Raw genomic sequence first — 27298 nt, forward strand, 5'->3', positions numbered from 1 at the left:
CGCACGTTCCACGGGTTTGTCTTAAATGCCAAGTTGAGATTCAAAAGCAGAAAATACAAACTCAATCCCACCGTTTTGTATTGGCAGCGGGCGGACGAAACGGTTAACGGCCATTTTTAGCAATTATCGAGCAGAAGTAATCAATTCCCATCAGTGGTGCTCCTGCTGGCATTTACGTTTTGAGGTGGCGAGGATTTCAGGAATGAGAATCGATGGGAGGCCTTCAGGAGCTTGGAAACAAACGCCAAAGACGTCAAAGAGCAGCTTATTGTAGCAACGACGTCTTTGCGTTGCTTTCGTGAGCGTCGGGCCAATCAGCTGCTCGTCGGCCGCGGCGCCCCCCGTCGGGTGATTTGTTATATTTATTCCATCTGGATTGTGCTCTGTCTCTCCTGTGGCTCATTTGTTGCTGATTTTTCCTCCCTGCCAACTTGAGCATTGTTTTGTTTTCTTTCCGTCCTCCTCGCAAGGTTTTAATCAAAACTCGCTTCGCTTGTAGGTGAAAATGTGCTCTATCGAGTCGACATCTTATTCCTTTAGGTGGCAATTACGCCGCCTTTCTGCAAAATGTTTCTTCAAATCCCCAAAAAATACCCGCAGCTGCTTCGTTTTGCAAAGAAACAGCCCAAAAAAAAAAAAAAAGAAATCTCTAACTACACACGGAGGACGGATACAATTTGAATGAATATTTTTCTAAGTCGAGTTTTATTTTTTTTCCTTGGAGGTCAAATGCGCAGGTTGGCAATAATTTGCCAGAAGTACAGCACTGGTTTCCAACTTTCCTATTAAGAGCAGGCAGGCCCTTTGTGTTGCTTCTTAACCTCGACAAGGCGGTGTGAACGGGAAGCTCACAAAAGCTATTACAACCTCCGCAGGCTTGACGTGGACGCCGCCGCAGGCTCGCGGGGGCACCTTGACATTAGCCCGCCAATTAGAAGGCAACACAAGAAGTGTGTGTGTGTGAGTGTGTCAGTCAGGGGACACTCACGCGGAGGACAACTTTTAATTGAATTTTCACCATGGGAGTCGCTCTAAGCCGCATGCATGAAGTCTTAATGTGCTTTTTTTGCCTGTACTGAGAGTTGAACATGCACAAACGTGTTTCTTGACGTGCTCAATCCACGCAGGCTTCAAATCCAAATCACGCAGCGCTGGCCTGAGATGAGAGTACAGTAAGGCGAGACACGCGAGGAGCGCCTCGGGTGGCGTCTTGATGGATGGCGCAGACGCTTATCGGCCGGGCCGCGCCTAATTGCAATTGATCCTCCTTTGCTGTAACATTAATCCTGTTGTTGCGCCGCGGCACTTTCAAAAAGCTCCATTCGAGAACGATGACGTCATCGCGTTACGAGCTGTTTGAAATCAACCCGCTCAACTTGCTGATGAAATCTTCTCGACCAAACGGGGAAGCACATTGGCAATCTCACGTTCGCTCATCTCAACCGGCTTCATTTTAGCAGCGGCGCTAATCGATACTTGCTAATGTGGTGCTCTGGGGCTTCGATTTAGGGTTTTACGCCAGGGTCAGCCTGGCTAGTTAACATTCCAAGCGTCAGGGTTGGATCCCAAATTTCAAGTGAGGGTCTCGAGCCAGGCTCACTGCTCTCACTTTGTGCTGTCAAGGTTTTCAAGGCAGGGCTTCAAGTCAGGTTTGGGCTTTCAAAGATAAGTTAAAGCCAAGGTGACGGCTTGAATTCACAGGTTGGGTTTCAAGCAGGCGTCATTCCTAACTACCAATTTAAAGACGACTTTGCGCCCAGTCTCGTGTTTTGTTGCACTGAAGAGTGCGCGTGATCAATGCCCCCCCTCCCCACGCCGCTACGATGAATGACATTATGCAGCAATTTGTCAGGCGCGGCTGCACGTGGCGCATTCTAAACACCCTCCTCGCAATAAAAACACTGGCCCTCTGCCGTAATGACCGCAACAAGGCAACCACAATCAGCGGCCGTGCTCGCCCACGGGGGACAAAGTCGGTGGGAGGCCTCGCCACCGACCGCGTGCTAAATAAACACGTTGGCGCTAATGAGCACCCACACGCACCGGGGAGCCCTTAAACTTGTGGCCCGACGCCGCAAACGACATCAACCTGTATTGATACTCCATACCGTAGTTTATCAAAGAATTTCAAAAAGAAAACATCCAAACTGTCAAAATAGAACCAAAAGAAATTGCAGGAAGAATTCATCTTGTAGGCAAAGTTACAGTTTTGCTACGGTCACAAAAACAAAACAACGAAGCTAAATGCAAATAAAATTCAAGTCATTGCCCGCATCGGTCTTTTTTCCCGCTCGCCGGCTAACTCGATGCCTCGCACTTGACTAAACAATAAATGGAAGCAAAAACAAGGAGGCTTCTAAATGTTTATGGCAGAGACCAAGAAAAGCAAGCGTTGAATATAATGAGCTCCGTGTTTAAAAGCCATTGACGGGAATAGTTTGTGTTTGCCGGGTGTTAATGGGCGAATAAAGCGCCACGATCCTTTTTGCGCAATTAGATTGAAGCACTCGTGACCTAGTTACTAAAACCGAAAGGAAAGACGATTGGAACATTTTGGCCACTTAATAAGACGTTAAGCAATGTGCCCGTCCAATAATCAAACAACTGGTACAAAGTCCGAGAACAAAGCTGTTCTACCGAGTGGCGAGGTCGTAAAATACAACTTTTCTGATATGATTGTAGCAACAAGGTTGGACTGGAGTGCCCATTTAAGCTTGGCTGGATTTGTCAGTCAAATAAAGGCAGACGGTGGCGATGACCTCATCAGTCTCCTGTCACATTACCTCCGCTAGGCTTGTTATTGATTAAAGGGTGTTTTCAGGCCCACTTGATTCTAAATTCCCCCCCGATGAATTCATTTCTGTTATCACCTCGCAGGGACGCCGAGGTGACGGAGTCCAGTCGATTAACCCCCACCCCACCCAACTGACGACCGCCTGCTCGCTCGCTCGACCGGAGCCGTCACACGCTCCGAGCTTCTCGGCAACCGAGCGAGGATTCAAACAAAGGCGTCCTCCTGGTCTCGGCCTTTTAATGACATCCGCTAATAATAATCCATAGCCCCCCCAACCTCTTTGGGCTTTGTTCTCAGCCTGGCGATCATTTTGCTGTGAGCTTGAACGCTCGCAATTAGAACTAATGTTCCTTTGGAGGGCACACTCCGCTTTTCCTTGTCTTTTATCCCAAATAGGTTTAAGCGAAACAGACGGGACATTGGCCGCCCCGGCTTGATTTATGCGCCGCTCCCACCGGCCCTAATGGTAATATAGCGCAGGTAATTGAAAAGAAAATTGAATTAGGTCAACACGAGCGGTGACGGCCGTCGCGTGTCACGGCGAGTCTTTTACGAGCGCATCGCTCGGCCCACGACGGCGCGTATTAAGTTGTCCCGCTGTCACGCCGGATATCAAGCCGCTCTTCTAATTGTTGCCATTTTTCATTTGGACACAAAGTTGTCGGTCGCACTCGGCCGACACGCGCGGCATCCAACTAATAACGCTAGGAGGAGCCGCGCAGGACTACGGGCGTCAACTGCGGGACGGAAATGACCACGAGGCCCGTCATTCATACTTTGGCGCGTTAATAGAATAAAATATGTTTGTCTCTTGCGGGAATAGATTTGATTAAAGAGGAACTAAGCCCAATTTGTGTTTGGCAAGAATGTGCCAGCACTTGTCAAAATGAGCTAGTGCCATGAATACTGGCGATAAAGCTAGCGACTGCTCGTCAGGGTTCCCAAAAGTAAACAATTAAGAAAATGCCACTCATTTCCCGTGAGACCCGGTTCATTCACCCTGCGGCCACTAGAGCCCAAAAAAAAAGTCTCAAGTGCCCGCATTGCGGTGCTTCGCGATATCCAGAAGAAATAATCAAGTGTAAGCGGGCAGACGCGAGAAGGAGCCATTACTCACTGGGAGCGTCGCTAATGACACGCAATGCAATTAGCAGATAGCAAAATGAATTAAGCGCGATCTGCTGTGACACCTCGGCGGATGCTCGACTTTAACTCTGACTTTTGCAACAAGTCCAGAGTGGTTTGCACTTTGTTTTGACGTTCAATTAGGCTCATGTCACTATTCATCGCCGAGCGTTTTCATGAGCAAATGTATGGGCTCCCTCGTGTTTCACTTGGCGTGCTTGCGCTAAAGACGAGTAAAAAAGGGAAATTCGACATAAGCTGAAAGAAATCTACAAAAGTGCAAAGGAAGTCGACTTGTAAAGGTCAAAGTGCATTTGAGGCTCACCCTGAAATTTCCCTCCAAAGCCACACATGGCCGTTTTTTTGTGAGTCGTGCATTTAGGTTGCCAAATGTGTTTCCTTTTCCAGTAAAAGTGCTACAAATTCCGCCACTTCTTGCATTTAACAAGCATTTTCTGCTGTTTGACGTCCAAGTCAAAGGCGTTTTTATTGCCTCGTATTGCGCACCTGCTGCTTGCACCGCTAACAAGTGAGACAGAAATATTGATAGAGCGGGAAAGCCAGCTGAGAGCCGGCAAGTTTACGTCGGATATTAGCGCGCCGCGCAGCTGTCAGAGGATAAAACGAAGGCAAATCAAACTCTAATAATACGCCCGGCCGGCATGCAAAACACGAGATGTTCTCCCGGCAGCTGGGTTGCGCTTGTTGACGCCGTTCTATTGGACGTGTGCGTGCTAGCCGCGAAAGCTAATTTTCTTACAATGAAGGACTAAATAAGATGATCTAGTACAGGATTCCTCCACGAGCAGAATTTATGTTCTTTTATTTTGCAAATAAAAACCCTTTTAAATGTCCGTATCTGGATAAATAAAGGTAAAATAATATATATTTAAAAAGTCCCAAGGAGCCATACTTAAAATTCAACAGAAAATGCCAATGCTTATAGGAGTGGACACTTAAAGCCTTGGGGGCGGGGCACAAGAAGGGATGCAGATGAAAAAAATCTGCTACCTTTGGCTACCTGTGTGCTAAATATATTCCAAAGCTTCCTCTGCACTTCCCGGGTTACGCTAACACCTTACGACAGGAAAGTTCCTCCCGGGGAAGTTGAACCCGCAGTGTTGTCGACCGGGTCGCCTCGACGGGTATGCAAATGAGGACGTGATGTCGGCGAGGAAATGGAAAGAGATGTCGCCTCATTAGAGCAGAAGGCAAAAGTTAGCAATCAATTCCGGCTCAGTTCCCACAGCCCTTTTCCCAGACATGACTAACGGATCTGTGATCATCAGCACCTAGACGGGCAGCGGGCAAGCCTGGCGAGTGTGTATGTCAAGAACATTTCTTGACTTCGACATCAAAAAGACACCTGGGAAGAAGGAAAAGACGGCTTGGGGTTTTTCTACTCCAGGCTTATGCTAATCACACATAGCATGCTGAGTGTGCTCGCGCCCGGTCAAAGTCTTCACACTGAGGGAATAATTGACGAAGTCATCATGAAGGGGAAGGTCTTTTTTTTGATTGCCCGACTTTGCTCCGACTTTCCGATAAGCGGCGCATGCAGACTGAGCTAGCCTCGTGGGCTAACACCTCCGCAAATGAGCAGCGCGCTCACTGTCCCGCAAACCACACGCTGAGGTTTGACTCCAACGCCATCACGGCCGTGTTGCCGTTTATCAAAGCTGACAAGCTACACATGTCGGATAAAGCCGCGCATCGGCGTGATGTATCTGCCTTGCATTATTTATGGCGGCCAGCCGGCCCGCGTGCGAGGCCTTGAGGTGAAACGTCTCCCGATACATCATGGAGCGTATCATCGGGGCTGTCAGAACGCCGCGAAAATTAGCTTTTACGTAGCTTCTTTTGCTTGCTTTCTAAATAACTTGCTTTGTCTTACATATTGCATTGTCTCAAACTTTTTACACCTGAAAAGAAAAACTACAATTCCCGCTACCATGATTAGCATTAAAATACAGTAGCATAGTAGACCTACGTGTTCATCAAAATATTATTACAACTGTAACATTACACACAGCTGGAACATTAGCACTGTGCCAAAATATTGGGAAATTTTACTAAAAAGTTCAAAACAAGTAATGTGTGACTCTGCGGTGATTCTTTTGTGTGCCACTAGAGGACTAGAGGACCGTGCTATTGAATGTATGGCCTTCAAGGGGCTTGCAACACACATCGCAAGAACTATACAAATATCAACAGCAAAAAAAAATTCCGATGATGAATTTGCCCTTTCTAAAGAACAACATAATTGGCCTTTAAGACAAGTGATTAGCAGTCACGCACTTGAGCAGCTACTAATGAATCACATGCTGAAGGTGATTTATTATGTTTGTTACACTTGGAATATAAAAATAACATTGTGTAAATTGTTCATATCGCACCACCGGCGGTAACAATGGATGCAATTATCGCGAGTAACATTAAGAGCATGCTGATTGGCAGCTTTGTGTTTGCATCATAACTTCCAATTGACTGCACAATTATCAACAATATGGAAAATGACTTCATTAAATGCTGTGATTTAAAATACCAATCACTACCAATTGTTATTTGTTTGAAGCCGCTAACACAAAAAGATATCTTTGAATGAATTGGGAAATATTTGCCAGAACCCGAGTGGCAAATCTGCTCCGAGTATGAATCTTTCGTGATAATCTTGGCAGAGTGGCGACCAAACGGCGGCCGTTCCTCAATCCACGAAAGTGCTCGTTGCAAAAAGCCCGATAGCATGTTTTTGGATTGATTTTGCAGGTGACGGGTGAGAACAATGCGTGCGTTTCAAAGGCAAAAGGCATGTGGCGGCACACGGCGGGGCTCCCGCCGCTTCTTGTTTTGCCGTTCGTTACCTTTGCAACGCACATTTGCGCTGTTGTCTTGTTTCCTTTCATGTCTGATAAAACGCCTTAAAAGCAGCATGGACGCTCGTTAGCTTGGAATCACACTGATTTGCGCTGTGGAATAAGCGGCGTCGCTATTTTAACAGGGTCGAATGATGAAAATGTATTTAGTCGTTTGAATTGTTGGATTTACTACAAAGTGAACAAATGGTGCTGAAATGCTCACCAGTTTTGCAGGAACAAGTCACGAGTCTCCTCCAGCGAGGTGCTTTTACTTTTCGCGGCTGGATTCAATCGGCCGGTCACGTCCGCTATCATTTAGCCATCACGCCGCCATTAGCGCCACCAGGACACATCGTTCTCTCTCTATTTTGAGTGCGTCTTGGACAAACGTTAGACTTTCTGGCCGTGGTGAACGGAATACGTTATCAGCGGCTCATTTGACTTATTAAATCCCTCCTCACGATCCACGGCGGTTGGCGCCTTCCTGTTTGGTCAACAGCTGCCGCCTTATTGTCCCGACACATCCGAGGGAATAGCTTATTATTCCGCCATGTTGATTTAGACTTATTGCGTGAGCCGGCGTTATTAAAAATCCGTCCGAGTGAGGACGTCAAAGTCAGTGGGGTAAATCGTCCATATGTGCAAGTAGAGACGTGGAAACGGTGACAATCTGCCGGCATCCATGTGAAACTTGTAAAATGCCTTCTCATCGTTCACTTGATCGATGGAGAAAGAGGAAGGAGGCAAATTGAGCGAGTGAGGCAAAGGTCAGCGACGAGATCTGACTAATGTGGACTTTCTCTGAGGGCTTTTGAGGTCTTGATGAATTTTGTCCGAAATCACTCTGCTCGATTACTTCCAACAGGGGGCGCTCTACCAAGCCAACCCAATAAAAGGCTTGAGACAAGGCTTCGAATTAATGGATCACTCAGTCAGAAGATGGATTTGACAGAAGAATATTTTTTAAAACACAAGTGGGGAAAAAGTTGTCTAAAAGTGTGCAAGCTCCGACGTTCAAGATTCCGGAGATGACGAGCTGTAGGAGATGCCCATGTTTTTTCTTGGTTTGCTCATTCCCCGCTGTGGAAAAGGGCATGCGGGTGGGCATGTACATGACATGAGCACACCTGGATAATTGCTGCAGTCCGGAGGGGCCAAAGCAGACGGCGGCAGCCCCGCTGACTGAGAAGCAAGCGAGGCAACGCTTTCCCAGATCAGGAAGTGGCTGCGAAAACGCGAATAAGCGAGCGGGCAAAATTTGGCCTTTAACAAGCCAAGCGGGCGTGGTGAGACTACCCTCCTACGTCTCGCCGCCGACTTGGTCGCCACGTAATGATGGCGAGGCCACAGCGGCGTGTCCTTATAATGAACTTCCCGCCACAGACGCGGGTGGACGCCGTCTCCACCGCCGCACTCGTTCTCCGGCCACCATCATTTTCCCCCCTCAGGCAGAGTATAATTAGTCGGAGTTCAACGCAATACTTTTTTTTATATATATATTTCTGCGGTGCTGAGTGGTAATTGCTATCTCAGGGCACTTCTCTCAACGACCAGAAGCTCCACAACTACAGGGAAGTCCCCCAGTCCAGCATATGGACACAAAGACAGCTCTTCAGTCCGAAAGGTTCAACGAGGATTCTCGGAAGCTCAGAATCACCTTTGGGACCTCTTGAGATCTTTGGTGGTGGGGCTCAGGGCTCCTGATGGAGGCCCCTTTTGTTCTCCCTCCTTGCTCTATTCAGTTTTCAAATCCATGTCTGAAATGCATCTCTAATCACCGATTGCGACAACTGTGCACATGTCAGCAGGACTGCGACTGCCAACCTTGTTTTTTTTTCTTGTTCTTTATGGAGACAACAAACTGTAAACCCTCGCAGCTACCCGTGCGCAAATAAAACACGAGCTCTGTCACGCCGGCCCGTACCGAGGCCCCGGCAGGGGAGTCCTAATGACGGCAATAAAAAACAAATGCAAATGATCACCTTGGGGTTGCCTCTCGCGCCGAATCTGTCGCTCAGCCTTCGGCTGGTCGGGATGGATCGCCGCCATCGTCTTGCCGACACGTGTTGGGAAAATAAACAGCGAGCAGCGGCATGCTGATATTATTATCTGCATGCTGAGGCCAGCTAGCAACATTTGGGACGGGGACTAATGGATCTCATCTCAGTGGAAACCGAGGAGACAAAATACACGTTGTATCGCATTAGCTAACGCTAACAGCAAACATCCATTTTCTGACTGCATTGTTCAAACACGGCATTGGAAATTTAATTAGACGTCCGTAGTTAGATCTGTATTGAATATAAGCTGGACACGGCTAGCGCATGCTAGCTAGCTTAATTTGGTCCGAGGGGAAAAAAAAAACATTTCGGCTGTCACATTTTTGAGGACAGCCGAAAGTGACATCGCTTCATCCATGTTGAGTGTTACAAGTACAGGGGAGGAAGCAGAAAGCACATGACAAGTGCTTTGCGCTTCAATTTAAAAATCCTTTGGCGAAGTTCTCGTAAAAAAAAAAAAAAAAAAAAAGACGGCAGGGGTGTGAGTTATGAATTATTTCTATAAAGGTGTCAGCTCGCTGGATTTAGTGGACAAGAGAGGTCAAACTAAACAAGAACACTGATGCACAGTATTGCGCCACATGTACTGTATATATGTAATAAAAATAAAAAACAAAGGCGGCGATGGCTGCTGAAATTGGACCTCTGGGCAGGTGAAATCCTCGCTGCACGGGAATTAGATTTTTTTTAACTCAAAACCGACACCAGCCGCACATCAACAGGTGAATTTAGTGCTTACGGCCATGTTAGATAAGGCCGGAGAAGGTCAGGGATGACTTTTTGCACATTGTCTCTGGCATAAAATGGACTTAATCCTCCACACAGCCTTTGCGTTTGTCTCTAAATCGAAGATTTTTTTTTCTCCATATAGTTGTTGCTTGTCAAAAGATCCGCCTGCAAGTGGAGATAACTTGAGCGAGGAATTGAGTCAAGGTCAACGGGGATGCCGGCTTATTTTTGTAGAAACATCGAAAATATGAAAAGACAGGTTTTGGAGAGAAAACGATTTTTTTAGCTAAGTAGCTTGAAACAATCTACAGCCTATTCGTCACTTATTGCTAGGCAGTGTTCAAGTTTATATATATCGTCCATAACTGCCCAATGGAAATGATTCCAACCCTCGTGGCTATTTGAAAGAAACAACTCAGATTCATAATATAAAACATTTTCTTAGCTAGCCAGCTCGGTGAAAGAGAGAACATCATTCTTGCTGTCACTTGTTGCTAGGCAGACTATACAAGACTCAAATCATAACATAAAATTGATAGGATGGGTAAGGCAAACCTATAAAATATAAAAATCTATGATTACGAACTTAACACACTGCTGTGATTATTATTATTTTTTTTAACGGCGTGTGAGTTTGCGAGTGTGTGTGCGCCCACGTGTATGTGGTAGTTATGAGCTTGTCTGTCCGGAGGGGCTCAAGGTGGCTATCGGTCCAAAGCAATTTTCTGATTGATTTGTCATGCACTTATACGAGGGGATGATATCAAGCGTGCCGGGAGGATCTTGGCAAAATGTGACATTGAAGATGATGAACTCTTTATTACGGGAGGCCGGAAACAAAAAAAACACCTTTGCTCTTGTGAGCTCACAGTGTTTTGGCATTATACTGTTTAAAGCGATGTCCGTGTTATGAAGGGACGGCGAGGATCTTAATGTAGTTGAAGGAACATTATTTTGCCGCATGTTGTTTTGACATATTCACATTCTGAATTCTGACCCCCAACACAAATGGGCATTACGTACAGCATCAGTGTTTGAGAGACACCTACTGGACTCTCCTCTCACGGCCTTATGTGTTTGCTTGTGATTTGTCATTTGTATAACTTTGTTTTGACTTGTCCTCCTCCCCCCTCCCTCTCACTCTCCACTTTGCAAACAAAAGGTGGAAGACGCGCGTGTCGACGGGGACTTAAGATTGTGATTTAATTAGCTGTGACTCCAGGGGCAGCCTGCAAGCGAGTGGCTCTCTCAGGCTGTAAAACTCATTATGGATGAATTAATGAAGTGGGACGTGCACTTGGCATAACGCATGCCGCGTGCACTGATGCATTATGTATTATTTTTATGTTTTTTTTTTTATTTCAAGCGGACGACTAAAGGGGCATTTTGATTGAAAAAGTTAAAAAAACAATAATTCACAATTAGAGTTCATCCCGTCACATTTCACCCTCATTTCGGCATTCATTTGCATACTTAGAGCTTGCCTAATCAGTATTCATAACTCCAATTATGGACGTGGATATGAAAGGAGTTGCCGGGAAAGATGACAAAGAACCGTGCCGCTTGCCCCTTAGCTTTTTTTTCTTCCATTTTTTTTAAACAAAACGACACCATAACCAATTAACCACGGCTGATTGCTGTCTGGGTCAAAATGCTAAGGAAGTTAGCTATTAGCCGCCATAACAACAAAAACATTACCAAAGTGAAGTACGCGATGTCCAACATTTGCCTAGTAGTCCAACATAATAAATAATATAATAAAAAACGAATTTTTGGTCATGAAATATATTTTAACCTCCACAAAAAACAAATAGCATCGCATACAATATAACTCAAGGATTTGTTTTATATATAAAATTGAATTCTGTTTTTTTGTGGATTAGTCAAGAGTAACGTCACCTGGCTATTCCTTCACTCGTGGTTTGAATGGGCCCCGGAACGTGACCATGACAAATCCGTGAGTTAGCGAAATAAATACCTCGCTTCGCAGCGCTCTATTATAATCGGGCCTCGTAAATATTCCCCCCGCTTGTTTATTGCATGCGAGGTCGCATCATTAACTCGCCAACCTTTCTACTGACGATCTCAAAATGAGAGTCTCCAGCCAAGCGTTTCTTCTTCTGCCACACAATTCCCGCCGAAAAGCCGCCAGCTAGCTCATCTTTTACCCCGGCACACAAATCATCCAGGATTCAAGGGTGCCTCCGAGGGGGTGACGGACAGGTGGGCCCCCCACCCCACCACGCTCTGCTTAAAGTGTTCATAAACACGCTGGATTGTATATGACGGCAGCCTTTCATACGGGTTCGACCTTGCCGAGTGCCCGTCTGTATACCTTGGATGACTTAATTCCACCCACCTGTTTAAAAGCGAAGGAGAAGGGGAAAAAAATGAAACTGATTTAGGCAAACGTGGTAAGTTCACGTCCTTGAAGGCAAATGGAAAGATGCTTCATTGTCAGGCACGACCTTCAACACAAACCTCGGATTGTAAAGATCTTTGGGAGGGAGGAGTTTGCAAAGACGGATCGAACAGGCCCACCATATTCATGCTTGACAAATTCATCTCTTCTCTCTCCAAGACCTTTTTTTCCCACTCTTCATGAAACACATTGCAACGCCATAAAATACGGCCAAAGCACTGTCGAGGTAGGAAACAGGGGGAGGAGCAAAGGTTCTGGTTCGTTCAGAAGTTAAAGGAGAGTCTTCCTTGCTTGTGCGCCGCAAATCCAATTTCCCGCTAGCTTTATACTTTTAAGCGTAATTGCTCAGGGGTTTTCGCTATTCGCAGCACGACTTGTACCTTATCCTCCGCAAAAACTAAATTGTAGACATCAGATACTAATCTGTGGGAAATGACTTTCTTCTTACTTCTGATTGGGTTTGGTGTTCTAATGCCACCTGCTGCTTTGGCGTGTGCTTCATCCTAAATGTTTGTTATCTGAGAGAAACTCAGCCCGGCTAGCCTTCCAAATGCTTCTACCTCAAATAGCCATGCCAAATTGTGCCTTTTTTATAAAAGGACTTTCTTCACGCTTGAAAACATTCCAGGTCGACATTTGAGCGCCACCTGCTGCTCTGACACGGGATCCTACTTATTGTGTGCAGGAAGTGGCACGAGAGAGATGCATTGCTTCATTTATGAATTCAAATGCTCATGACATTAGTTGCTTTTTAGTTGTTATTGATTGTCTATTATTGCTGAAGTGGATTATTACGCGCAATTAGCGTCGCGTGACGTTTTAATGCATTGCAATCAATGAGACGTGAGCAGTTGCAAGTGGTATGAAGCACAATTACGTGTGAGCACCACCACCTACAGGACATTCTGTGTTAGTACAGAAACGACATGATTTTCCAATTGAATTAAAATAAGTGCATTTAAAAAGGCGATGCTGCCAACTTTTTTTTAAATTATTCATTAAAATGTATTAACAAGATGCTTGTTCAATGTGTGCCAGAGCACAAATTAGTCGAACTCTATCGAAGTAGTTTGCGTCGATAAATTTTGTGGCCGCTAGGTGGTGGTAACTCTCTTGGAGAGTGCCAAGCATTTTGTTGACTTGTAAATCCTATTGTTTAGAAACCTTTTTCATTTTTATATTTAGTACATGCTCAGGTGTTAATACATTATATAGCTATTACGGATCTTTTTTGCTTAAACGATTTGTCATATAGAAAATAATTTTACATATTAAGTATGTTTTAATGTGTTTATTCCTTCAACTAGTCAGATACCTTGGCATTATTTAAAATAGATGACGACTGTCTGAGGGCGAGATGGATCGCATCTGAGCTTTGCATGATAATTAGACTCTGCGCGAGAAACTAATTATGCGTGACATTTAAACCAAAAAGCAGTTTGCAAATGGCTTCACTAAATACCTCGGGTGTCACAACACTACGTTGCCAGTCGGCTCTAACTAGGAGACCGTTAAAAAACTGTCGAGGCTCACCATGGTTGTTTTGTTTTTGAAAATAAAGTTTTCTGCTCTACATTTTACACACGACCTATCTTTTCCAAATGAAAACTTCAAATGGAGTGAAGCGTGGGACTTTACGCGTATATTGCAATACACAGTCCGACTTGATGAATATTCATAGCTGGATTGAATGAAGACGTCACTTTGATTAAGTCTCGGCTAATGGGCTGTATCAGTGCGCGGTGTAATTAAATTACAGTGACTTTGGTGCATCGGAAATGAAGACGCGGCGGTGTGAGTGACGCCGATGAAGATGGATGGAGCAGCTTTCCTGAAGCAGCAGCTGCGTACTGTGTACACATTTTCAGTGCATTTGTGAGAAAACACGCAAAAGAAAGGGCAAGTGTCTATAAAGTGCCACAAGTCAAGTATACGGCTGGGCTTTGTCATCAAGCAGAGTGCTTTCAAATGGCTTTTGTCACAGCTCCAATGCTTCAATTTGGAACAGGCCTCTCTCCTGCGCAAGCCCTCGTATGCACCAACTGGCAGTTTATATATATATATATATATATATATGTATCGTATTTTCCAGACTATAAGGCGCATCTAAAAACCTAAAATTTTCTCAAAAGCTGACAGTGCGCCTTAGAGTCCAGTGCGTCTTATATATGGACCAAATTCCTAAATTTAAACCGGCCCGAAGCATTGTGTCATGAAATCAATCATAAGTGGCCCGCTGAAGACTATGAATCATGAATCAAAAAGACTATGGATCATTATTATAAAGTAATTTGTTGCATCTGAAGTTGAAATAAAAAAGATAAAATGGACAATGATTTGATTTGGATTAAAAATCTGACATGATGCATGAATGAGTATAGTCCGGTGCGCCTTATATAAGGACAAAGTTTTAAAATTGGCCATTCATTGAAGGTGCGCCTTATAGTCCGGTGCGCCTTATAGTCTGGAAAATACGCTGTGTGTATGTGTGTATGTGTGTGTGTGTGTGTATATATATATATATATATATATATATATATATATATATATATATATATATATATATATATGTATATATATGATATGTATATATATATATATATATATATATATATATATATATATATATATATATATATATATATATATATATATACATATATATAATATATATAAACAGTATTTAACTCATTCACGGCCGGCCAATTTCAAAAGAGAATCCCTCATCGGGCCAGCTGATTTTTGACTGTTACAAGATTCCCACATTGTGTTCTGTGACAATATAAGCACCAATCCTACCAAAAAAAATGTCTTTACTAATCAGCAAGAAAATCAAAAATGCCGGTTTCTCACCAAAAAGCAGAGAAAACAAGCTTTTTGTGAAAAGAAACTCGTCCAGTATCTTTTCAAGCCGTGCACCCCATTCCACATCCTACCAAATGCTGTGCACAGTGGGGTAGAAGTGCCCCCCCCCCCCCACACACACACCTAAAAGTCAACGGCGCCATTTAAAGGCAGCAGTAAATGCAGTAGGTGCTTTTTTGCTATTTTCCTTTGCTCTCAAAAGAACACAGATGGAAACACGGTTGTGCAATCATGCTCTAATTAATGAGATAATTGAAGTTTCAGAGGCAAAGCAGACATCTCCTGAGCCTGATGATTCACCAGCCCCCCCCCCCCCCCCCTTTTCTGTTACATCAATGCCGGGCATATTTGAATTGAATATGATGCAGATGAAAGGCTGCGATTGCTAACGTGGTTGCCAAGCGCGCTTCCACCGGGACGCCTGAATGCAGCAGGCTGCAGGCTTCTGATTTTCATTTGTGCCCAAACGCCAGACTGTACTACCATGTTGGTGTAAGCACTTTGGAAAAACATGAGCAATTGGATGACAAGCTGACACTAATTTGGAGTCGATCTGGAGCAGGAAACGTAGAAAATTCGACAAATCGAATGTAGTTATACAACTTTTTCTAGCCTCTGTAATTTTATTTTCCATCCTACCAAACTTTCAGTTTAATTGTCGAAAGCGGCTTTCGCGAGGCGGGGCGCATCTGATCTTCTCATCACTTATTAAAGTGGCGGCAACGCTTGTCAAATTTGCGCAAGCTTCACCAAACGTAATTTCCGAAGCGAAAGCTTTCCGAGGCGACGTCTGAGATGAGAAGTGACAGCCCCGAGAGAATATTGACTAATGTGCGAGGCCTGTAAAAAGAGACAAATTCAAACACGCGAGCCGTCATTTTGTTTAATTGGGACAACTCGAGGCGGACGGACGAGCGGCTGCCAGTTGGCCTACATCAAAAACGCCATTCCTCATGTGACGCGCTCAAATTGGCGTCCACAAAACAAAACTCGCAGATAATTGAGCCTCCCTTTTGATGCGACTCCATCCCGGCGTCAGGCTATTGGACCGCGTCCGCCGCAGGGTTCCGCTCGCCGCGCCGAAGCGGAACTCGACACGAGGTGCCGCCAAACGCCAGCGTGGCGAGCAAAGCCGACGTCTCTCAAGAGCCCATTTGCTGGCACATGACGACAACATGAAGCTGAACAATTTCCTCCTTGTGAAGCCAAGCTAACATGAAAAGCCTGCTTTGCTATTTTCCAAATGTGATCTGAAAGCCAAATGTTTTCAGCGTACGACGACAACAAAGGACGTGACCTCGCCGTACGTTAAACGCAGATCATTGCGGGCATTTGGCGGCAGTTCTGAGAGCTATCCAGCAGAGGTCAGCCATTTTGAAAGCTGTTCCATATTCATTATTTACCCGCTGCAGGCTTAATCGTAAGCCCCCTTTTGCACCTGGTAAGTAGATAATCAATGCCGCCATTAAGTAGCGTCCGTCGAGGAGAATCTAATCGAGCGTTGGAGAGCGGCTAAAATGACAGTGCGCCAGGCGGGAAGGTTATGAAGCTGTCCCGAGCCAGATGCTCGTTAATCAAAACCTGCAGCGGCCCACGTACAAAGGGTGGGGAGGCGCACGTGACAAATGGAAAGGGAACCTCAGCCAGCTCTGAGGCTGCATCCCTTTGGGGGGGAGCAGCGCTCATGTACGGAGGTCGCAGGGAGGCCGGCGCCGGCGGCCATGAATCACCGTGACCTTCGCCAGCACGTGCGGCTGGTGAGGCACCCACTTTCTGTTGACCAAGCAGAACGAGCCGCGTGATTCACGCGGAGCGGCTAAAATCCGAGCAGGGGAGCCGGAAAGTTTTACGAGTTGCGCAAATCAAGCCGGCACGTGCGGACGCCATGCGTGCTGCTCAGGCGTCCATTAGCAAGCCGGATGGGATTTTTCTTTTTTCGTCGAGTCATTTTGAGTCAGGATGAATTGGGGAACGTGTCCTCTGAGCGGTTGAGTCAAATGGTTTCTGAAGGGAGCGGAAAGCAGAGGCTTTTTTTGAGAACCTGATGTGGGCGTCCGCGTGCGATTCATCCGATGCGCCGAGGTGGATCGGCATCCCGCGGGGACGTTCTCGTTACGGGTCGCAGATGACATATTTTGCATTCTTTTGGAAGCTTTTTTTTTCTCTTGCATTATTGATCAAGACATCAATGAGGCCAGGGCTTTGTTCCTTCTTTTTGAACTTTACCAAGGGAGTCGATGCGTTTCTAATTTTTAATGCAAATATGCGATTTTCAAGTCTAAACAATTCTTGCGCCAAATTATTTTCAACACACCAACTGGCTGCCCAAATGTTTTATCAACAAATCCTCTCCTAGGCTGCCCTGATCATCGAGAGACGTCAATCGCTTGTCATTTGTCGACTCTGTATTGTGATCCGAAGAAAAAAATTGAGAGAAAATTAACAGCTCTTGTTGACAAGGTGTCTTGAATGCGACCGTATCCGTATCTAGCAGCGCCTTTAAATATTTAACAGCGCCTGTAACCGGAGCTCACTTTTGACATTGGTGCCAACCTCTCGGCAAGCGATGTCTTTGTGACAGGAGCCGTCGTTGAGTTGGTCAAAGGAGCCCACCGGGGAGCTTCAGATTCTCAGACGCATCAAGCGGCTGACGGCGCCGGTGACAAACTTTGCCAGCGCGGCCACAAATGACTTGAACGAGTCGTCACAACTCGGCTTTGACAAAACAATTGCAAAAATACAGGCCCTCTTATAAGCATCTTTAAAGCACAAAAAAAAAAGATGCGCATAAATTCCTTCTCCTGATCTTATCATATTTTATTCATTATTCATCTTTTGATTTCAGTAATCCCGTTGTTTGGCGGTGAGGGGGGGCAATTTCCATTTTAAATGAGGAGCGCGCCAATCCGTGCGTGTGGCTGTCGCTTACTTGCCGCTCCATTTTTTTAATTACAACTCCAGCAGTTCAATATCACAGCCTGATTAAAAACTTCAGGGGAGCCGCCTCCCTCGGCTGACAGAGGCAATTATTTGATTTGTACGCATTACACCTCTAAAGTGCGTCACAATCGACGACTTAACGGCAGCCGTCGGCTCGGACGGAGCCGGATGTTTTATTGACAGGTGGAGGATGATTCACCACATTTTGTTATCTTTGGAGCGAGCCTGTTTGCTCTATTAGCCTCTCTGACATTTTTTTTCCCCAGCTTGCAAGTGACCTCTCCAGTCTTTTTGTGCGAATATGGGTAGAGTGACTCACAAAAAAAAAAAAAAAGAAGGGGAAATTCTAGGTTGTTTTTTTTTGTCTGCGTGAAAGACAAAGAAGAGCCACTTAGCGGCTCGGCGCGTCATCCGGCCTCGCTGACAGGCAAACGTTAGCGCGGCGGGATGCTCGTCACGGTTCCCCAAAAATAGTTTCTATTGATTGCTCGTCAGCCATCAGGGAGGCAATTTGAGGGAAAGATGACAAAATGATTTTAGGGGATGCGAGCACAAGCGCTCATTTCACTTGCAGGAAAATTATGTTGACATAAGCAGCTGGGAGAGGGGGGTTGCATTTACACAGGCTGCTACATGCTAGCTATTTTTTACGCTATACTCAATTCTATACATTGCCTAACTATTTCTATGTCTGACTATTGCATGTGATCTAAGAGTCACCGGTGCACATATTTCACGTGTTTGCCATCATTATTTCCACTAATGTGCTATTTCTCCAGTTAAAAATCATTCGCTAGCTCTTTACTTTAAAGCCCGCGTGGTCTAAATTTGACATCTGTGAAGTGTTGCATTCCCTTTAAACATGGCGAGTAAAACTAGGTTCTGCGCGGCACAATTAACAGGCTGATTGATTATTTAACAGATGCCTTGTCACTCACTTGCACAAATATTGGCTTCTGCTAAATGAGAACGTCTTTGGACTTGCCTTCCCGCCTGCCCGCCCGCCAAGTATTAGCGCGGCGGCGTCATTGCCAATAACCTCGACGAGCGTTCATGCTAAATTGGCGCAGCCAGCAAAGAAAACATTGCTAACTGGGCTGATATTGATGTTACGTCTGCCAAGCGCTGGCGCAGCCATCAGGCGGGAAAAAAAAAAAAAAAAATCAAAGATGACATCAAATCCAGAAATTTAATTATAAGACCTTGGAACAAATTAGCACAAGACCAGCGAAAGGAGAAGAAAAAAAATGAAATAAAAGTGAGGAGAATAAAGTATCTTTGCTTTATTTATGCTAATTCATCACAGTCTCTTATTTATTTCCACTGAGTTGGAGCGTTTCTGAAGCCGAGCCGAGAATGTGTTTTTTCTTTTTGGGTGTTATTTTCCTCCCTTTCTTTATCGCACTAGCTTGTCCTTGAAGAGAAAATACAGGAAGTGTCAAGAAAAGACGATACGCGCGCAGCATTTATCGAGCCAGCGAAATTAAATTGTGTAAAGTTTCCAGTTGAAGGGCAAACGGCACGGTGGCGAGCAAACAATCTCCAAAGGCGAGCGTCGTAAAAAGGGATTGATGAGCGAAGGCGGGCCGGGACAAAGGACTTGCCTGCTCTTTGTTTAAGACACATAAAATCCAATGTCGTTAATTCAGGGCATTTAGGAACGGCTAATTGCTTGTCTCTGGGGCCGCAGGCTAAGCAGCTTAACGTACATTTATACAAGCGCCGCCTTGTAAAAACCGGACACAGAACTGATTTCATTTTGATTTCAGCATCAAGCGTATTAAAATGAAACAGATTTCAACGAGCGTTCGATTTTGCTCGCTGCTTGTTTAGTCCGAGCGATGACAAAGACAACGGCATGAAAGCGCGACGGCGTAACAGAAATGCGGAGCGAAGAAAAGGCGAGGCTGCATAGTTGCCACCGAAGGCCGGGAGCACTTTAACGATTATTATAATAACGTCTGGGTCGTTAAGAGAACAAACAGGTGGGCGTCGCCCGTGGCGCCCATCAACCTCGACTTGGCATTTTGCAGAAGCGAAACAAGAATGGCGAGAATTAATCCTGTTTTTTTTCCCACCATGACATAGTCAACGTGCGGCGTCTCCAGGGAGCGCCAACGATAGCGCCGAGCTCGGTCGAAGGACTCGTTACGTGACTCCCGAGCGCTCCCACGTTTATTGTTGTTACTTTGCGTCATCGGCTAAAAGCAGCCAGCGTTGCGGCGATGGCCTCGGCCTAGCTGCCCTTAGAAGAATATTCACAATGGGATTGCGAGTACAGTCAATCAGGCGGGCTCCCTGTGCGCGGAATAACAATGAAGCAAAACGATTAAGTTGTTCCCCGCCAAAGCCGAGCCACTTAAACCTAACGCCCGCACTCACGTGTGCACACACACACCCCTGCTGCTTCTGCAGAGGAGGATATTTTCAATTAATCACGCCGTCTCATCAATAATGCATCACCCCTGCAGCCTGGTCGCTCTTGCGCGGACATTTAATGAGGCAGCCCGGCCGGGGGAGGAGGGAGGGGAGCGTCCCATTTGTCAATGCTGTCGTTAAGGTAACGTCACTGCTTGTGAATTGTCAAAGATGGCAGCGGGGGCATTAACTTGACACCTGAAGCCAAATTTTCAGGAAAGGGCAACTTTTTCTTAATGTTTGCACGCTTGCTGGGCAGAATTTTCAAAAGTATTGCATAAAAAAAATGCAAAAAAAAATATATATATATATATACACGACATGTCTGCAGCAACTATATAATTTGCCAAGCAGGCCGCGAGTGGAGATCCCTAAGCAGAAGAAGCATATGAGCCGAGAGCCTCGCCATCTGGCTGTGCGAGAAGGAGAACAAAAGAGAGAAAGAAAAAGAAGATAAAGATCAATATCCCTCGTCATTGCTGTGATGTCTCCTTTCAAAAGTGAAATTGCTGTCTGGAACTGAGTGCACTGACAGGAGAGGAGATCTCAGGTCGCCACTAGGGGGACTCAAACGTGGTTTCTGTCCACCAATGGCTCTGTCGGGACAGATGAATAAACCCTAAAAAAAATTCTCTCTCTCTCTCTCTCTCTTCTCTCTCTCTCTCTCTCTCTCTCTCTCTCTCTCTCTCTCCTCTCTCTCTCTCTCTCTCTCTCTCTCTCTCTCTCTCTCTCTCTCTCTCTCTCTCTCTCTCTCTCTCTCTCTCTCTCTCTCTCTCTCTCTCTCTCTCTCTCTCTCTCTCTCTCTCTCTCTCTCTCTCTCTCTCTCTCTCTCTCTCTCTGTGTGTGTAAATATATATATGTATAGTATATATACATATATAGTATATATACATATATATACATATACATATATACATATATATATATTTACACACACACACACAACAATATAAAAAGCATTAACTTTGTATGTGATGAATTGAGGCCTAATGTGAAAAAGTTAATCGTTGGCGCTATTAAAAGTTTTTAAGTGGAGGTTACAGAAGAACTATTGTGTGACATTGAAGGCGCACCCTCCTATGACATCCCACAAAAAAAATAATTTAAAAAAAATTCAACTTGTTTCCACATGTTGAGCTAGTTGGCGGAACTATTTGCCCGAGGTGCTTTCCACCAACAACCAAGTTCACTTTTGTCTGCCTTCCATGAAGACAACAAATTAATGTATTTGCTTAGCTTTGTTTGACTTTCAGCCAGTTTCAAGCTTTTTCCACATTCTGAGTTGAAAAGTTCGAGGCAACCCAAAACAGTTGAAGTACCTTTTGCGAGTGTGGCTCGTAAACTGTCAACATTTTGTGCTCTCAAAAAAAACGACTGCTGCCAGACACTGTAATGGTGCTTTCATTTTTTTTATTTTCCTTTACAAGACCTTTGAAGACAACAATTGCAATGGAAGGCCGCGCCGTATCAATCGCAGGTTGAAAGTGACGGCGATGAGAGCGGCGCAAAAAGCGCACCCCTCCCCCCCACCCCTCAGTGCATCATTAAGACGTCTGATTGACCGAGGCAGAAAAATGGAAAGCGTTTGCTTCCTTTGTGACATTTTACAGATTAATATGAGCCACCGACAGAGGGGGGGAAGGGGTGTGGAAAATTGTTTCGACGGGAAAAGTGTCACGGCTGACAGCGAGCGACACTCTCCTTTTTCTTTTTTTTTCTGATCCCCCATTAAACACTTTCCTCTGATCTAACTCAATAAACGCCAGTGGGAGTTGGAATGCTAATCATATCCACAGCACACACATCTTTGGAACTCACAAACACTTCAAACGCTCTTAAGCCATGATGGGAGGATGTACGCACATCAATAGTGCCCCAAATAGAGTGAAAAGTGTGCAAACAGTGGTGACATCTTCAAATAAACCAAAAAGATGATGCCTATTTTTAAAGGGAAGCGGATCAGGTTCAGAGAGCAGAAAGAGGCCTCAGAAGTTCAGGGATCTTCAAGTGTGACAAAAGCAACGGGTCTCCGGGACTGGCAAGGTAGCTTCATTTTTGGAATCTGCTCCTTGAGCTTTTTCCAGAGACCTTTGAAGCTTTTATCCAATATCTGATTCCGCCAATCTGACAGTCCTGAGGCCAGTTGCTTTTTTTTTTTTTTAGGAGACCAAAAGATCTCCAACAATGCAAAGTTGACAAAAGAACCACAAAGAGTCAATAAATAGTTTCATCGCCCCTAAACAGAACGTCCCCTTCAGCAGCGTAAAAAAAAATACTGACATCACAGATTGAGGACTCAGAACCGGTTCTTTCTTACTAAGACTCACAAGAAGACCCGATACGACTTTTAGAGCGTGTGTCTCACTCAGTAAGCGTGAAACGATAAACCCCAGCAGATCCATTTTAATATAAAATGCCCCCATTTGTGAGTACACACCTGTTGATGAGTTTCAAATCAGTGCAAACAAGGACAACAGCAGTGCGGAATCAGCCAGGCAAGCGGCTGTAGCCCAACCTCTCCATCAACCCCCCGCAGATGTCCTCCACCAGCCTCACGTCCCGCCGCGGCATTTTGTGCCGCCACGCGGCAATGTTGGCCGGCGAGATGTCGCCCTCGTACTGCAGGCTGTATAAGTTGGTGGAGGTGGTGAACGCCAGCTGGTTGAGGGCGGCGGGCGACACCGGCACCCCCAGGAAGGCGTGGATTCCCTGCGCCGTCTCCTGCGGGGAGTTGACCACGTCCTCGAAGCGCACTTGGAGGTAGGAGTCCTCCGGGAGGCTGCGGCTGACCCGCAGCACCGCGGCGGTGTGGGCGAGCCACAGGTGGGCCAGTATCGACACCGGGTCGCTCTCCTCCCGGGCCAGCAGTCCTCGGAGAGCGTCGAATTCCGGCGCTACGCTCGGGCAGCCGTCCTTGACGGCGCCCTCCTTGAATATCAAGGAAAGGTGCTGAGGGATATTCTTCAGGGAGTACAAGCTGGGCTGGCTGTTGTACAACATGAGATAAATCCACGCTCGCGGGTCCCTCACCACGTAGAGGCTTTTCAGGGAAGGTCCCACAACCTCCTGGATAAACGGAAGCTTCAGCGCCCAGCTCCCGCTTCGCATGTTGAAAACAACACGGCTGTTTGGGTACTGAGCCACGTGGCGCCTCAGCTCCCGTATGTACTCCACGTCTCGGTCGGCGCCGGCTCGCGGCTTGCCCTTCAGCGCCGCCGACGGCTGCCCCCGCCTGGACCGCTGCTTGGAATCTTCTTCTTGGGGCGGCCGGGCCCAGTCCTCCTCCGCCAGCTGAATGTTCTGCAGGTGCAGCTTGGTGTTGTAGACCAGTGAGTGGAGCCAGCCTTGGATCATTCTGAATCGGCCCTGCTTGGCCAACGACTGGGACCACTCGCAGGCGTCCACCAGAGAGTCAAACTCGAATTCGGTCTCTGGTATGTCCAAGTGCTCTGTGGGCACCCTGATGTAAATAAAGTCTGAGCTGTTGTAGAAAAGGTGCTTGAGGATCTCCGCCCCCGAGCCGGGCAGAGACGCGATGAGGACAGTGGGCAGGGCGACCTGGCGTTGCTCTTGCGGCCGGATTTGGGGCTCGACTTGGCTTTTCCACTTGACTCCGCAGAGGAGCCGATCGCAGCTGTTGGACACAAAGAGCAGGCCGCCGATCCACAGGAAGAGGATGGCGAGCAGGGCGTAGCGCATGAGCCGCCGCAGCCTGAAGCACACGTCGTAAAACGTCCTGTGCATGGCGAGTAAAGCAGCAACCGTGCAAAGACTCAGGGCCGCTATGGCGTTGAGCGTGAAGGCAAAGTCAAAGAGTCGATTGTCGCCGCTTGTCTGTTTGGAGGCCGCCTGCGTCCCCAGGCCGAATCGGGTGATTCGATACGGATCCTCCACCTTACAGTGGCCGCCGTATCCGAGATACGCCGACCTCGCCCCGATGTCTTTGTAATTTGTCGCAATGGACACAATGGTCTCTGTGTCGTTGATGGTCAATGAGAGCCTGACGCCGTTTGTGCTGCTATCTATGAACTTACAGTGGGACACTTTGACGTACGGCCCGTGGAACACGTAAGCTGTCCTGCTGACGGAGTCCGTTATCGGGAAAGTTACATTAACATACTGGGTCCACCTCTTTTTAAACTCGGCCGCCTGTTCCGCCTCTTGGATGCGGGTTTCTGGACTATTCCCCTTGCTGTCGAACCAAAACATTTTATAGTGCGCGTCCCACACGTCCATCATGGCGCCATTATAGCGGTCCATGAACCGGAAGGGAACGTATTTGAAGTCAATGTCCAGATTGTGGAAGAAGGCGCTGAGCGACCTGACGGGCGAGTCGGCCGCCTTCTCCACGTGATCGAGGACCAGAAGCGTTTGGGAGTTGAGCAAGAGCAGAGCTCTGTACACGCTCTGCAGCCTCATGGCGGGCGAGTACGCCGACACGGCTTCTCCGCTGGCGAACATGGTGTCTCCGTGGGACACCGCCACGATCACCTCGCCGCTGGTGTCGCCCACCCCCTCGTCGTTCCAACGCAGCCACTTGAAGCACTCGCCAAGCTGCCCCTCCCACGGAGCGTTACACTGGCTCGTAGGGGACGGCCCAAACACCAGTACGTTGTTAAGGTAGCTCAACTTTGGCCCATAAAGTGCTTCTGACACAAACACCTGCCCGTTAGGAGCAAAGGTAAAAGAGTTCTGGTCCGGGTGCTCGTGACCCGGGTTGAAACTATTCCAACCGTGCACCCACGAGTAGGGTTTCTCGTGGACAATGTCGAAGACTGCGCGGCCACCCAGCTTGCCAGACTTGAAGGAAACAAAAGTGTTTCCCTGGCCGCTGGGCAGCCCGGCCCCGTAGGTCACCACGCCCCAATTGGAGAAAATGTGCATGGCGGCTCTGCCGAAGCCGAGGGGGGGCTGCGGGGCCAGTCTAGCGTCGTACCAGATGTACTCCGTGTGCAGTGTGGCCCAGCGCTGTGCCGACGACTGGCCCATGGGGCCGTCTTTGGGTCGGTGTTTGCGGATCTGCTGAGCCAACCAGTTCCCCGCGCCGTTTCTCAGGACAAAGGCGTCGAGGAACACCAGCTGGCTTTCGGGCCCGTAGAACCAGTTGTAGTTGGAGTCGGCGATGCCCACCGACCTCTGGAAGCCGGGCAGCAGCGTGGCGTAGTAGAACCAAAAGTGCGCGCCCAGCCAGTTGTTCTGCGTGTTGTCGATGCCAAAGTGTCGCTGCGCCAAGTAGACGTACTGCGTGATGGACTTGGCCGTGTAGCTCCCGTACGCCACCCCCTCATCCAGCGTGCCGTCCACCACGTGGTTGAGCAGGAACATGGTTTTCTCCATGCAGTTGACTGCCAATTGTTTCCAAAGCATGGACTCCGGGTCGTCGTGAGACCCAACCACGATGGCCCCGGTCAGGAGGGCCATTACGTTGGTGGTCTGGTGATTGTGGAGGTACTGCCGGCCCCAGCCCCTGTACTTGGAGAAGTCGTAAAGAGCCGCCGTCTGCGAGCGGATCTTCTTGAGGTAAATGTCTCTCCGCCGTACGTCCAGGTAGGCATAAACAAAGTCGTAGGCTGTGGCGAAGCCGGTCAGGGAGTGCGCCATTGGGACCTCGTCGTGGGGCGCGCTGGTTACCTTCCAGTTTGGGTACTCAGCCATCCTGTCCATAAATTTGATGAGGAACTGCAGGGCGGCCGAGTCCTCAGGGCACAGCAGGCAGTACAGGGCCAGGGGAGGCAGGTTATTCCCGTAAATCTCGTTCCATTTGCTTGAAAATTCCTCGTGCTTGGCAGGCGCGAGGTAGGAAGGAGCGTTGGACAGCATGGTGAGCGCTGCCGCACGGATGACTTTATATATGTGGCCGTGGCTGCTCGAGGACCTTTGTCTCATTTGCGATACGTCCCCTGGGCCGAAATAGAGACCCGGGTGGGAAAAACCCGCCTGCTGCTCAGCCACTCTGTCCCCAGCGAGTTGGACCTGCAGCATGTCGTCCGCAAAAATGTCTCCGTCTGTGACGTTCAGGACCCCCGAGAATGTTGCTCCCACTACCCAGAGTGGGATGAGAAAGACAGCCCAGTTAAGCGCCATGCTGGGGTTCAACGCTTAAAAACACTCCTTTTAGAAAATAATGGAATATCCCATAGTTAAGTCCAGGAACGCCAAAAAAAAAAAAAAGTCCTTGTGGAAGCAAAAACTTGAGTGCACTTTCCACACATCTGCACATGGGTAGTGGAGAAACATGTCTTACGAAGCAAAAATAAACCTGCTTTCCATGTTTCCATCAGTCCCACACAGAGGAAAAAACTCCAGTCGTCGGACAAACATCCGTCAGCCCCAGTCGGTGTCCGGTCCACAAAGGCACCGCCAGGAGCCCGACCGATCCGCAGCATCCGTGGAGCCCCACCGCGGCGAGCGACGCTCCTCCGCGGGCCACATCGCTCGCGTTTAGCCCGGGCTGCACAGCTCCAGGCGGCGGGGGCTGAGCGGACGGACGGACGGATCACAGACGGAGCAGAAGCCCCCCTTCTTCTCCTTCCTTTCTCCCTCACTCCCTCTGCCCGCGTTCCAACTCCTCCTCTCCGGGTCCGAAATGGGAGGAAAGTTGTCGTCACTCCTCAAGTATTCACGGGCATTTTTTTCCACATTGTGCGCAGCAAATCAAGCTCCCATGAGGAGGATGAGGAGGAGGCAGCGGGAGCCGCCGATGATGACTATTCCAGGAGATCCGCGCACGCAGCTAAGGTGTTGTGTCGACGTGTGCTGGCGTATACTGACGGGCGCGCACACACGCGCGCACACACTCTGACATGTGTGCGCAATCCGCGTCGTCGTCGTCCTCTCGCTGTTCAACACTGTGATTGTTTTCCGGGCGAGCGGAGCTGCTGGAAAATCATGCGCAGAGTAGGCGCTAGAGGGCGCTGTGGTTCAAGGGGCGAACTCGCTCTCTCTCCCTCACCCTCGCGCCCTTACTCGTGTTCGTACTTGCGTGTGAGTAAGTGCAGACCAGAGCCGGTGAATCAAACAAGTGGTGGTCAAATGTCGTTTCTGAATATGAAAGCTATTCAGTATTATATTATTGTGGAGGCATATATAT

At 47.4% G+C, this 27298-nt stretch overlaps 3 protein-coding genes across 8 annotated transcripts in view; all 3 read right to left on the reverse strand.

Moving 5' to 3' along the window:
- cdh19 (cadherin 19, type 2) overlaps window positions 1-27298 on the reverse strand; it is a 45258-nt gene that overhangs the window by 14633 nt on the left and 3327 nt on the right. For 2 of the 4 annotated variants that reach the window (XM_088362850.1, XM_088362845.1), the window contains exon 1: window positions 6998-7438. The exons of the other annotated variants lie outside the window; for them this stretch is intronic. The gene's annotated coding sequence lies outside the window, so the exon portion shown is untranslated. Of the gene's footprint in view, window positions 1-6997; window positions 7439-27298 lie in introns of those variants that run through there. 4 annotated transcript variants of the gene reach the window in all.
- The window catches only part of tmx3b (thioredoxin related transmembrane protein 3b), an 81716-nt gene continuing 73555 nt past the window's right edge, over window positions 19138-27298 (reverse strand). The window contains exon 17 of one of the 3 annotated variants that reach the window (XM_088362859.1): window positions 19138-19204. In XM_088362859.1, coding sequence (XP_088218985.1) covers window positions 19187-19204 — 18 coding nt within the window. In that variant the 3' untranslated portion in view covers window positions 19138-19186. Of the gene's footprint in view, window positions 19205-20564; window positions 20622-20750; window positions 20805-27298 lie in introns of those variants that run through there. The other 2 variants (XM_088362857.1, XM_088362858.1) reach the window with 2 other exon arrangements.
- On the reverse strand, window positions 22115-27246 carry dselb (dermatan sulfate epimerase like b). The gene has a single exon (XM_088364121.1). The coding sequence runs from the start codon at window positions 26290-26292 to the stop codon at window positions 22696-22698; it is 3597 nt and encodes a 1198-aa protein (XP_088220247.1). The 5' UTR covers window positions 26293-27246; the 3' UTR covers window positions 22115-22695.

This window comes from Syngnathus floridae, chromosome 20, assembly GCF_059516105.1.
Source record: "Syngnathus floridae isolate MCC-2025c chromosome 20, RoL_Sflo_1.0, whole genome shotgun sequence".
In the NCBI taxonomy this organism is placed as follows: Eukaryota; Metazoa; Chordata; class Actinopteri; order Syngnathiformes; family Syngnathidae; genus Syngnathus; species Syngnathus floridae.

Excerpts from the sequence above, each read along its gene's own strand:
- dselb (XM_088364121.1), bottom strand. The coding sequence starts at position 26,292 with ATGGCGCTTAACTGGGCTGTCTTTCTCATCCCACTCTGGGTAGTGGGA.